Source organism: Neomonachus schauinslandi, chromosome 8, assembly GCF_002201575.2.
Source record: "Neomonachus schauinslandi chromosome 8, ASM220157v2, whole genome shotgun sequence".
Lineage (NCBI taxonomy): Eukaryota > Metazoa > Chordata > Mammalia > Carnivora > Phocidae > Neomonachus > Neomonachus schauinslandi.
The window spans coordinates 71,562,202-71,576,205 of record NC_058410.1 but is presented as its reverse complement, the minus strand read 5'-3'; the positions used below and the strand labels follow the sequence as shown (position 1 = coordinate 71,576,205).

The window sequence follows — 14,004 nt, the reverse complement described above, 5'->3', positions numbered from 1 at the left end:
TCTGGGCCTGGAGGCCCCCCGGCGGCCGCTGCTCCCGGGCCAGGAGACACCCGCTCTGTGGACTTGATCTACAGCGCTGGGTGGGAAAGCCGCCTTGGCCAAGGCTTGGTCGCTTGCGCGCGGGCGGCGGCGGCGGCGGCGGCCCCAGGACCGAGGACGCAAGCGCTCCCGCGGCTGCCGGGCTAGCGAGCGATGGGCCACGGTCCGGGGAGCCAAGTCTGGCCTCCGCCGACTGGAGACCCGCATACAGGGTCAGCGCAGCGGAGCGGAGCTTTGGTCCGGCTCTGGTCCTGTGGACCTTCTCGGCCGCGGGTGCCCAGGGAGAGAGCCGGGGAAGGGAGAAACAGCCACTCGAGAGCGGCGCGCTGTCTCTGTCACCTCCTGGCCTTGCGCTCTCTCCCTGCGTGTTGGGGTGGGGGCCCGGCTGCGGTGGTTCTCTGCGCCCGGGGTCGGAAGGACCTGCCCGGCCTCACCCCTCCGCGATCCGTTTTCTGCAAACACCGCGCTCGCTGCATCCCTGGCACGGCCCTCTGGCTCTGTTAGCAGGCACAACCCAGCTCCCTTCCTGCCCCTGGGCCCTGCTATTTCAAGAATTCTAGCGAAAAAATGTGCACTGGCGAGGTGCAGGCCTGGGCAGGCAGGGCAACTCGCGAAGCAGGCAGGCACTGGTGGCCTGAAAGCAAACACACCTGTCCCCTAAAGGTTTCCCCAGCTTTACTGATCGCGGGAGTGGGGTAAGGGTCTATTCCGGTCTCTCAGATTTACTCTGAAATAGAGCCTCTTGGGAGTGAAAGTCCATATGATTAGATCATGTCCATAGCAGTCGCGCTGTGCCCAAGATGGGCACGGGCATTCGCTGTGCAGACACTGAGCTCCCCAGAGAGAAGGATTCTCTTGGCCCTAGGGTTTATTCTTGTTTCTCGATGGAACAGGCCTCCGAATTCCCCCAGGAACATCTCAGTAAGTAGGTGTGTGTGTGTGTGTGTGTGTGTGTAATGATTCTGTAATGAACTGACAGTTTGGTATTTAAGAACAAATGGACTTAGGTACAAACCAGTCGTGTACTTGTTGATACATGTTTTCTATGGATAAGAATGAGATTTCTGAGATCTCCACGACCTCGTAAGGGAGAGTATTTCCAACCCTTCTCATTTAATTAAAAACCTGTATTTTGTTGAGATTCTGTAGACATTCTAGTTAGCACCTCAGACTATTGTGTTCTGAGTTGAATCTACATGCATTTTCATAATAGAACACTTGTCATGTTGTAAATAATGCCTTTGCAGGTGACTCTTCATCACAACTGTAAGCTTCTTCAAGGCAGGAATAGTTTTTATTCACCTTTGATTTTCCCAAACCAAGCAGTGCATGTGCAAAAATACTCAGTAAGTGATGATTAAATATAACACCACTCACTCCTAGTCCTTCCATTTCCTGTAGGTTCTAAAACAGAGGAATGGGGAGGTGGAGCTCAAAGATAATGGATAAAAGTGAAGGACTTAGACGTTCATGATGAGGGACATTTGCAAGACCTTAAGAGTGCTCAGAATCAATTTGCTAATCAAGTCTCCTTGGTTTTAGGGCTATCCTGGGCAAGAGGTGGGAATGACCTACATTCTCAGGATATTTTTTTAAATCAGTATTTGGATATATTTCTCTTTTCATGTATTTTCCTTTCTTTTTTCCGTTTTTCTTTCTTTCTGTAGATTAGGTGTGGTATATGCCATTATACTTGAACTGAAAATATGCCGTGGCTAACCTTTTGATATCTATTTTTTGATTTACTGGTACATTTGGCTAATTTCATATTTCTCACTTTTTATATTTGCACCATCATCCTAAAATAACATAAATTGGAGAAACCTGGCTTTGGCTGTCTAAAATACTTCACTTGGGAAAGTGAGCTGCAAATATTAAAATCTATTAGCTGTCTTAATTGTTGCTTTTTCAGCTATCAGTGATACTTTAAAAAATATACCCACTCCTTAGCCTTTTATACTCCCCAGACTCTTCCATAAGTAGATATTTGAAGAACTTGTCTTGTTAATATGTAATATCACTACACAGTGGGGATACTGTTATTCATAAGGGATTCAGTTGTGCTCACTCACCTTATACATTGGCACTTAACAGATGTTGCTACCACTGATGCATTACAAAACATTCATTCTGGACAACATACTACCTAGAATATTTTCTGTACCTGCTAGAAATCTCTGGAAGAGGATGCTGCACACAATAGGAATTCTTATTTTAAATTCTTATACTAGAAAAATATACTTCACTTGGAATGATAGTGAAAAGCCTAGGTGCCTGATCAGTATCATTGTTTCTGAATTTCTGTAGGCCATTCAGTTTTAAGAAAGATAAGCAGCTTGTCTAATTTTCTATTACTAACAAAATATTCATTATTCTGAACATTAGGGTTAAGGACTTGACTTTTTGTTGTACCTCTTCTACTGTTTTGTTCAAGTGTCACATATTCATTCCTTTCAGGTAACCATATAAAATATGCTTGAGAATGCCATCTCTATTTGCAGCACCAGGAAAAAAATGCTGTTGAATTTACAATTCTTGGTAACCTTGCTCTTTTATTTTAGCATCAATTTCCCCTCCTTCGTTGTGATTTTAATGGAGTTCTTATTTTTTTTTTCTTGACCTACTTTCTTTTCAAGAGCTTTCATGTAGAGTGTTTTCAGTGATGGTGATTTCTGTAGCGTATAGGAGAAAGTCTTAAATCGCAGTGAAACAGATTAGTTGGCTATCACTTAATTTAGAAATGTTTTCGTGGTTTAAAAATCATCTGGTTACAACGTCCACAATTTCATAGAGCGAAATCTTTTAAGCTGTGCTTTTCATGAGTTCTCTCCGTTTTCCAGACTGAGGATTTGAACCTCATTCTGCTCTGATCCAATTGTTATTTTTCTTTGTTGCCTCCACCCCCTAGAGATTGTGTTTCCAAGGGAGAGGCGTTCTTGGGGCTGAAGAGGACAGCCTAGTGGGATGAGATCTGGCACCTCAGGAACTAGATCCCTCCTCCCCCGCCTGGTGAGAAGGCAGAGACAATTTTGACAGTTCGTAGTCCCGCTTTGGCTCTCACGCTTGCGGTCCATGGGTAGGTTTTACCTTCTCCCTTTTCCCCTGTTCTGGCTTGCCTACAGGCCAACCGCATATGCAGCCATTGCCCCAGCCCACCCAGAGCTTTCTCTCACCCATCCTCTTGGGGAACTGGGGCAAATGTCCGTAGAAGACTTCGGGGACTGGGGAAAGGGACGCCGGAATCGGGACACTCGAGAGGGCAGCCCCTCCCCAGGCTTTCCCCCACCCCCAGTCGCGGGGCCCACGTGACCGAGAGCAGGCCTCCACCGGCCCGCCCCTTTCGGCCGCTGCAGCCCACTTCCCGCTCTGGGTAAGTAAACCGCGGTTTTCCGCACCGCCCCAACCCCGCCCTCTTCCTTTCCCCTTCCCTTCACTTCCCTCGGGCTCCCTCGCGCCACTCTCCCCTCTCCCCCATCCTCCCCACCAGGCCCTTTGTACGTGCTCGGCGGCGTGCGAGCGCGCCCGGCACGTGACCCCGCCGAACGTGGCATTGTGTTATCACGTGACCCAGGTGCGTACGCGACGGAGCGGGGTGTGAAGATGGCGGACGAAGAGGCCGAGCAGGAGAGGTTGAGTCGTGGCGGAGGCGGTTGCGTCGCGGAGCTGCAGCGCCTGGGCGAGCGGCTCCAGGAGCTGGAGCGACAGCTGCGGGAGAGCCGCGTGCCGGCCGTGGAAGCGGCCACGGAGTACTGTCAGCAGCTGTGCCAGGTGAGGGCGCCTGGGGGTCCCCTCCCCCTTTTCCCCAACCAGAGGGGGAAGAGGGCGAGCGAGCGCCTGGGGGCTGAGCGGTGGTCGTCTCTTCTTTGGCATCGTTGGCGCCGCCGCCCAGGCGGGAGCGGGGAGTACGAGGAAGGCGCCTTTGTGTGGCTGCCGTTGTGGCGGTTGTTGTCGGCAGCTCCCGACTGGGGGAAGGGAGTTGTGGTCGGGGCGGAAAATCTCCCCTCCCCTTCCCTTCCCCGAACTCGGGACTGCTTGGTCCCCGAGGCCCAGGAGATGTAGACGGCCGAGGACTGAAGTCCTCTTTTCCGCAGGGAGAGGGTAAAGGAGGAATGGAGGCCAGGTCCTCTTTTTCCTCCTCCTCTTATTGTGCACTGGGGATTACCGCGCCCCCCGCCTCTGCGCCTCTGGTTTCCCACTCCGACGGGCCTCCGCCCCCACTGGTTTGATTCCTTTGCTTCCCCCTGCTTTCAACCGTCCCGCCCCCGGCCCCGTCCTCGCTGTCTCCCGGCCTTTGTTGTTCGAGTTTCGCCTTAGGACTGAAGGGGCCTTTGTTGATGTTCAGAGGAACAGTCCCCGCCGACCCCTTCTAGCTGGCCGAGACCTTCTGGGGTGGGGGCGCAGAGGTTGTCCCTTCCTGCCTTTGCTTGTTTGGTGCACCGCTTCCATGGTAAAGGTTGCTCTCCTCGGTAGAAGAGAGGAGCTCTCCCTGTATCCTGTAGGGCGGCTTTCCAGAGTCTGCTTCTCTTTTGCTTTCACCCTTCGAGGAGTACGGTTTCCTCTGCGCTTCCTTCCCTATCTCCCCACCGCCCCTATTATTTGGAGCCTTCCCTATTTGGCCTCCTGGTGAAACGGAGGTTCTTGAGGATTGAGGGTCTTGTGGACCTGTGCTCAGGGCAGTTTCAGACCTTTCCTTCTTTTCTTGAACAAGGACACTGCTTTCCACTAACTGCGTTCTAACCAGGATTTGGAACGTTAAAAGCACTGTTTGCTCGATAGAAATCGGAGAGTTTGGGTCTACATTTGGACCTGATTACAAATCCTCCAGTTAGTTTGAAATTTCAAGGAGCTGCTGCTGGCTGTGGTGAAGATTTTGGTTAGATTGTCGTCTCGAGGAGGAAAAAGGACAATTTATACAGGTCACATTTAGAGTTAACTTGTCAATGTATCATTATAGAGAAGTTGTTCTGGAAAGATAATGAGCCTAAGGCCGAACAATGGGTGGACTATTTTAGAATTAGATTACATTTTCACTTAATTTTTAGTCTTCAGAAATCTTTCCTTTAGAAGATCAAGGATACTTGAACCCATACAAAAAATTTTTCCATTAATGTATGCACGTTATTGTCACTAATTATTTGATAGTATTTCATTATCTTAAAAAAAAAACTTTGTGAGATCAAGTGGTGACTTGTCTAGGAGTCTATGCAATGTGAAAACTCCCCACTTAAGGTAATAAAGGTCTGGTGAATACCTATGGCAGAATTAGAGATTCCATCATTCCTTTGAATCCTTGTTTTAAAGAATTGTTGAAATTTGCCATTTTGACCTACCCTGGCAGCGCCAACTCATTGTTAATTGGTCTTTTAGATATAAAGATTTATTTTGTTGTAAAAGAATACTTGAAGTACCCATAAAAGGAAGTGTTTCTTTTATAAGTAAAGTCTGCTTTAACCGGTGAAAAGTATTAAAGTCTAGCTTTGCTGAAAGATACTTTTCAGATAGCATTATCCACTGATGGGTTTAAGGCTAATTACCGTAAATATTCTTGGCGAGCAGTATTTATAAGCAGGATTAGTGATTCTGGGAAAATGGAAATCTCATGCAGGTTGGACTTTTTTGAGTGTATGCAATATCATAAAGTTATCACTTTAAAAAGTATTTTTAATGGATGAAACACCATTGTTTTTTTATCAATATAAAAGGAATTTACTGTGTTTTAAGTGATTAGTTTTATAACATGTATATAGTTTTTATTGACCAGTGCTACAGGAAACAGTAATAAAACATGCTGGGTTTCTGGATTTCAAGAATAAGGAACTATTTCATGCATTAAAATCCCACAATAACTTAAATGCATTTAAAAGTAATCTCCATTACTTGAACAGTTACAGAATGTATCTGATATTTGATCCCCTCTATAACAAATGCTATGGGTTTTTTTGTTTTTTGTTTTAATAATCTGTTTGTTCTAGTGATTTGGTCAAATGGGCAGTAACTTGAAACAATTGTTTCTTTAAAATTGTATCCTAGCCATTATTACTTAACATTCAGATATGAGTTGAGCAAAGCAGTGGTTAACAATTAAAGAATTTATTGGAGCAATTTAAAAACAGTACTGGAAATGCTAGGAGCCAGAAATTATGTCTTGTTTCTAACCTTGAGATTAGCTTTTTTCTTTGTAAGCTTTTTCTGTAAAACTGTGATATTCACATGCTTCAGAAAGGCAAAGATGAACAATATTTGTCAGTTAGTGGGTTTCAGACTTAATATTCTGTACCTGTTAACACTTAGTGCTTGTGTAATCCTTATTGTTGCATGTATTTTAAAGAATGAACTAGTTTATATTTTGAATTTTTACCTCAGCAGAAGATGAGTTTCTGGAGAATATAGTGAAACCTACAAAAGAAGAAGTTGCTTATGCATCCTAGTTTATAGATTTTCTTTCTTTTTGAATGAAGTACAATGTAACAGATTTCTTGAGTTCTGAGAAGTAAAACAGAAACAAAGTAAGTTTTTCTTACTGTAAACAGTATTGTTTTGTTCTTTATATTGTGTTGGAAGTATGCCCCACTTTTACTTGTTTACCTGAACATTTGCTTAAAGTTAAGTAGGAGGAGGGAAGGGTGGTAGAGGATGAGTATAAGGGAGTGCCTGTCAAAAATGTCAAATTTCTTTAAATCTTTACAAGCTAGCTTTAATCTGGGTAATGTAGATTACTTCACTGATTTTCTTAAAATCAACTTAGAATAAGAATATAGGATAACCAGAAATAATTTCTTGGATTTATTTGTGTGAGGATCATTACTATACATAAAAATTGATTATAATAGGAACTTCTTGGACTATTTATTGTATTAGACGGGGTCAGTATTCACTCACTCACTCAACATTGTTATTGAATACCTATACTGTGGGCCAGGCAATCATGATCATGGTCCCTGGCTTCAAGGAGCCTACAGTCTTTGAAGGAAGGTAGACAACTACTAATTGTTGTAAACTGTGATTCATATCTTTTATTTAGGAGATCAGTACAGTGAAAGGTTATTTATTTGGGAATTTAAACAGAAGCATTTCAGTAGAAGAATTGTTCTAAAAGAATTTTAAAATAATTATTCATTTAAAAAGTTAAGCCATTGTAATAGTTGAAGAACGGTTTGTCAGGACATAGTATTTGTTGACAGCATTATATGCAGGACTGAATGACTGGTTGATTAATACATGAGTTGTGACTGGTTTTGCTTATTTATCTTCTGGTGGCCGATAATTGTTTTAAGAGATTGAATTGCAGTTTTGGAAATATGTTTGTATCTTGCACACGTGCACACATGCACACACTTCTTTAATTCATATAAGCAATGTTTCTCAACTGCCTAGTACTTTCTCCCCTGAAGTTCTCTCTTCAAGGGCATTTGAAAATATGTGGGGTCAGTTGTTCTGTCATTGCAGTGTCTGCAGATGTGATACTGGCATTTAGTGCCCGTGGGCCAGGGATACTAAATTTTCTGAGGTGATTAGGAGAGTCCCACCCCAATGAAATGTATTCCTCTGCCTAAATACTCGCAGTGTTCTTTTGAGAAACACTGAACAGAAAGAAAAATAATATATTAAGACTTTTTTTAGTTATGATCTTTTCATGTTAAGATAATATAGTTATATTAAGAAATATAGCTAATCTGGAACAGGTCCAGGTAAATGCTGTTCAACCATATTTAAATTCACACTGAGCTTGAGAGGTCAAGAAAATTTCTCCTTCCTTAGTAGAAATTACAAGCAATTACTTAAACAATTACTAAAACAATTCAGTTTTACTGGGGTAAGAGGGTAGCAATTTCAGCATTCTTAATTATCCTGATTAAAGCACAGATTTGACCTTTTGAGATAATTAAAATTCTGTATTTTTAAGAAAGCATTTAATGCAAAGATTAGATTTAGATGTTAGCAGGGGATATAAGATACAGAAGACTTGTAGTATATAAAATAAGATTTAAATAAAACTTCAAGATGACAGTTGAAGAGGTGTCAAAAGGCAGTGTATCATTAACAAATTTAATTTTTTTCTGTTTTTTAATTGAAAGTGTAGTTTAGGGATGCCTGGGTGGCTCAGTTGGTTAAGTGTCTGCCTTCCTCTCTGGTCATGATCCGAGGGTCCTGGGATCGAGCCCCGTATCTACCTGCTGCTCCCCCTGCTTTTGTGCCCCCTGTCTCTCTGGCACATAAATAAAATCTTTAAAAATAGAAGTGTTGGTGTAGTGTACTGATTTCTTTTCTTTTCTTTTTTTTTTTTTACAAATTCAAACAGAGAAAGGGCGTATAACAAAAACTTGATCTTCCCATCCCAGACCTCCTGTCACCCCCAACAAAGACAGTCCCTTAATAGTTTTTTATCCCTCTTTCCAGAAATACATGTTTGCTCTTTTTAAAAAATTAAGATGAGGACACACTGTACAATGCATCTTGCTTTTATTTACCAAAAAATATATCTTCGAGATCATTCCATAGCTCCTCATGTAAATCTGTGGCCTTTTTTTTTTTTTAAGATTTTTATTTATTTGACAGCGCACATAAGCAGGGGGAGTGGCAGGTAGAGGGAGAGGGAGAAGCGGGCACCCCCCTGCTCAGGGGGGAGTCTGCCTCTCCCAGTCCCCCTGCTGAGGCTCTCTCCTTTCTTTCAAATAAATAAATAAACAAAATCTTAAAAAAATAAACCGTAATAATTCCAGTTTATGGCTGTGTTTAATCACTTAATTATTGGTGGCTATTTAATAAGTTAATTTTATGTAATTTCAATAAATTGTTCAAAGTAGGAGGTAAGCATTTCTGGCTGGGATATCAGAGAAAGCTTTACTGAGATAGGATTTGAGCTGGACCTTAGTGCTTTTATTAACTGATGTCTTATTGGAATAAGAAGAAAAATCAAAATAAAACTGTTAGAGCTTCTGAGTATTTAAATTATGTAGTTAAAATATTTCAGAATATATTTTTGTTTCATCTGTTTGGTACGAGTTGATTGTTTTACCTGCATCTTCTGTTTAGCTTTGTTATATGGCAAGTGTTTTGAAAATGCTCACTTTCCTCAAAAAAAAAGCTAGGCTTTTTTTCTTTTGATTATTAGAGGATATCTTAAGTTAATTTTTAGGACACTTCAAATGGGAAGAAAGGATGGCTTGCTTGTTAATTAGTGATAATTACTTTAGGTATTGAGGGAGTAATAAGTCATTTAAACTTTAAAAGTGTAGGTAATGCTCAAGGGAAATAATTTTTTAAATGTTCATAATTAGTATGATTGCATATTGGAGATATTCCACTTTCCAGAATATGCTTATGCCAATTTTAGCAAAGGAAAACTTTACCAAATTTTGCTTGCCTCCTTCTTGACGCTTCCTGGTCCTAATTTGAAATGGAGGAAGATAAGATGTATTCTGCAATTGCCCTTCATAATATTTTATATGACTAGCCTGCAAAACCAAGGATTTTTGAAAATATATGTTCTTAACTATATGAAGCTGCTGCTGTATTTATTTTCTTTGAAATTCTGTCAGAGTTGAGAAATTACCTTACTTTTTTCCAACTCCCACACATAAATCCAGTTCATAAAATGAACCAGTCACTATGGGAGGAGCATCATTTATAAAATGGAAAGTTTGTTTTTTATTAATGAATTTGTTACATACCCCATATAACTTTTTAACTATATATTGTTTCCAGGAACATCTCTTGATTCATTATTTCTTTTTTAGTATTGAGAGTTGCACAGTGTGCCTGAGAAGAAATATGTTACCTTTTTCCCCCTTAACTTTACATTACAAAAACTTTATGGGGCGCCTGGGTGGCTCAGTTGGTTAAGCGACTGCCTTTGGCTCAGGTCATGATCCTGGAGTCCCGGGATCGAGTCCTGCATCGGGCTCCCTGCTCAGCAGGGAGTCTGCTTCTCCCTCTGACCCTCCTCCCTCTCATGCTCTCTGTCTCTCATTCTCGCTCTCTCAAATAAGTAAATAAAATCTTTAAAAAAAAAAACACCTTATGGTCTGTGAGTATGCATATTTAGCCAAGAAGATGTGTTAAAATTCAGTCCGTTACATATATTTTTTCTTAATTTATTCATTTTTAAAAAGATTTTATTTATTTATTTGTCCGAGAGCACAAGCAGGGGAAGCAGCAGGCAGAGGGAGATGTGGGAGGGAGCCCGATGTGGGGTTCTACCCCAGGACTCTGGGATCATGACCTGAGCAGAAGGCAGACGCTTAACCAACTGAGCCACCCAGGTGCCCCTTTCTTAATTTATTTTAATTAGGTAATTGAATTTGTCATGTGGGAGCACTAAGGGAGCTATGGAGAATTATGGAGATCTCTGCCTTCAAAGCCCTTACAAATTTGATGCATATGTTAACAGTTAAGCAATAGTATTAGATATTAAAGTATCTAGTGATAAATAACAGTAAGTGGAGTGTAAAGAGCATTTTGAAGTTAATTTTTTTTTTAAGATTTTATTTATTTATTTGAGAGAGAGAGAATGAGAGAGAGCATGAGAGGGAGGAGGGTCAGAGGGAGAAGCAGACTCCCTGCTGAGCAGGGAGCCTGATGCGGGACTCGATCCCGGGACTCCAGGATCATGACCTGAGCCGAAGGCAGTCGCTTAACCAACTGAGCCACCCAGGAGCCCACATTTTAAAGTTAATTTAATAAAAATTGATCAGGAAAGGAAAACACTTATTTACATTGAGTCTTGAATCAATTTGGATAAGTAAACAGAAGGGAGAAGGGTGGGAATAAACACTCAGAAAATGGAACAACTTCAAACTGGCATCTTGGAGAAAAATGTCAGGGGTTGGATCGAAAAATAGGGTAGAAAAGATAGATGAGAACCAGAGTAAGGGTTTAGGATCCGAAAGAAGGAATTTTAATTAATCTTTTAAGTATAGATAATATATGGTTACATTGCTTAAAGACTCACCCTCCTAATTTGGGACACTGAAACACACAAAAAGAAGTTCAGAATGTTACAGCCTTAGGTGTTTGTTTGTGTTTTAAGTAGGCTCCCTGCCCAGTGTGGTGCTTGAACTCACACCCTGAGATTGAGAATCACACGCTCTACTGACCGAGCGAGCCAGGCACCCCCAACTTTGGTTTTTCTTGAAGTATCCTGTATCAGTTTTATTGTGGTGTAACAAACTACCCCAAAGCATAGTGGCTTCAGAACAGCTGTTTTTTTGTTTGTCTGTTTGTTTTGTTTTAAGTAAACTCTACGCCTGATGTGGGGCTGGAACTCACTAGCCCAAGATCAAGAGTCACACGCTCTAGCAATGGAGCCAGACAGGTGCCCCAGAAGACTAGATGTTTTTCTTAATGTTCACAAGTTTATGGGTCTTTTGGGTGGTTTGCTGTCAGCTGGTCGGTTGTCTGGGATGGAATGGTCCCAGATGGTCTCACTCATTTGTCTTGTTGTCAGGTGGGTTGGTCAAGGTTCCTCAGTTGGGTTGGCTCATCTGCTCCAGTCTTACCATCTAGTAAGGTTACCTGGGATTTCTTTACATGGCAAGAAGAGAACAAGTTCTGTTGCACAACTACTTTTAAGCCTCTGCTTGTGTCATGTTTGCCAAGGTCCTTTTGGGTACAAAAGTGGTAAACCCAGCTTCTTTGGGGTACAAGGAGATGTGATTCTTTCTGTAATATAACAATCTACCACATACCCCAATTCTCTTTATTCCCCACTGCAATGTCAGGCACTTTTATAGGCCAGATTTCAATTTTTCCTCTCTGTATCCCTGCCTCTGCTTTTTTTCTTGTCAATCCATATTCTGTAATCAAAGCACATCTCTTTGCTCCTTTTCTTTCAGTTTGGCTAAAGGTTTCCAGTCCCGTTTTCTAATCTCAGTCTCTAAGTAGAAGAAGGGTGTCTCCACTACATCACTCAAACTTTGGGAAATTTGTAGAACAACCTCTTTATTTACAATAGTTATACCTTAATATTAAGTATGGTCTCAGTTTGGTGTTTTATGCTGTCTGAACATTGTGTAGTCCAATAATAGCATCCTAGGTCTTGTCCTATCTTCAGCCTTCTTCTTCTTTTTTTTTTTTTTTTTGTAACTGGTGAACTTGCTTTTAACCTTACTTTCAATTTGTGAAAGTCCCCAGTATCCTGCTTTTATCTTTCTACCTAACTGGCAGTCCAATACTTGTAACAGTGTTTCTCAAGTTTGAGTTTGCAGAAACCCAAGAAAGTAAGTCTAGATCTTTAGAGTTACAAGTTTTGACTCAGCTTATAATAAGATGTAACTTTTTTTTAACTTCACCACCTAGTTACACTGAAACAAAAATATCACAAAACAGTACTTATCCTTACTAGGTGTGTGATGCGTTCTGTTTTATTTATTATTGTTTTGCAAAGCTGCTCTTGATTTTATAGTCACTGAATAGTCATAACCAACAGTTTGAAAAATACTACTTATAGGGGGATCACTGTGCTCCGTTTAGTAGTAAGCAGAAAGGTAGGCAGGCAGTCCTAAGTTCTAAGGTGACCTTCTAGTCTAGCTGATTCAGAACATTCTTACAGTTTATTTAGGAGGAGCATCAAAATTAAAATACATTTTTAAATTTCTTACTGTGAATGCTAGAAACCCAGCATTATGGCCATGGAACCCAATTTGAGAAATTCTGGTGCATAAGATAACATACAAATTTAAGCCTCAGCCCAGGTCTCTGCTTGCTCTGTTTACTTTTTTCCCATCCTTTCACTGTTCAACAGGAACTTTCTGCTCCATCTAAATTGGTCTCTTCATTCCTCACAAGTATCCCTGTTCGTTTTACTTACTTTGTGATTTTGCTTAGAGGAGCAGTGTTATGTAGTGGAAAGCCAAATGGATTTGATTTCAGATATGAGCTCCTCTCTAATTGGACAAGATCTTTAGCTTATGCTTTCTTTTGGAGTTAGAGGCTCTACTAAGATTGAAGATGAAGAGAATTAATGTTCAGAATTGTTAGATGCTTTACTAACAGTGAATTGTTTATTCTGAAGACCTGTGAGATCATAGGATTAAATACCATTCAGTTTGTTTAAATATCTCGCTTAAACCAAATTGCCTCCTAGGATCTCATCATTACTATATAATAATTGTTTAGTATGACACTGAATCATCAGAAGATGTTAAATTTTATTAGGCATTTGTTTAGGAAGACAGAGATATTTGGTTAAATGGCTAAAATGAAGCAGTTCACATATCTGGACAATGTATTCATATGGAATATTTGGCATCCTTATTGATGCCTGACATAGGCAACGTTATATATTAACTTCATAACTCTCAGGTACAGGTTTTATATTTAAAAAGAGGTATCTGAATTTAAAAGTGGTAATTAATAATTGACTGGATTCCCATCCCAATTTTATAGGGCTATTAGAAAGTTAGCGTATTAGATATTTAAATTAATTCCTGTGGTAATTTTAGTTTACCAAAGTTAATTGAAGCAGATATTTGTGATTTTTGAGAGAAAATTATTTTCATTAAATAAGAATGATTTTACTGCTTCTTTTAGATGAGCCATTATCATCAAAATGAGGCATTTAGAATTTTTTCTCCAAATTAATAGCTTACATTTTGTATTCTTTGTATAAATATTTGTACATATTCTTGATCTTTCCCTAATTTTTGCTAATATGATAAATCTCAGTCAATAAAAAACCTGAAACATTGTATGTTTAACTCAAAAGCATTATCATTTTGTCAATTTATATTCTGAAAAATACAAATTTTTATTTTTAATTTTTTGAACAAAACTTTCACAAGATTATATTTCAAAAGAATAAAACAAAGTTTAATAAAATACTTAATAAAATTGATACTTAGGTTTGATCTTGTGACTGACCACAACTTATCCAAACCATATTTGCATGACTTTATTTTTTTTAAAGATTTATATATTTCAGAGAGAGAGCGTGATTGTGCTGCGGCGAGGGGGGTTGGGGAAGGC

The 14,004-nt window shown here is 40.5% G+C and overlaps 1 protein-coding gene across 1 annotated transcript in view; it reads left to right on the top strand.

The window, feature by feature from the left end:
- The first annotated feature begins 3,629 nt into the window (after window positions 1-3,629).
- ZNF292 (zinc finger protein 292) overlaps window positions 3,630-14,004 on the top strand; it is an 84,957-nt gene continuing 74,582 nt past the window's right edge. Inside the window, exon 1 of the mRNA XM_021693336.1 lies at window positions 3,630-3,807. Within this exon, the coding sequence (XP_021549011.1) occupies window positions 3,640-3,807 (168 nt within the window). The 5' untranslated portion in view covers window positions 3,630-3,639. The remainder of the gene's footprint in view (window positions 3,808-14,004) is intronic.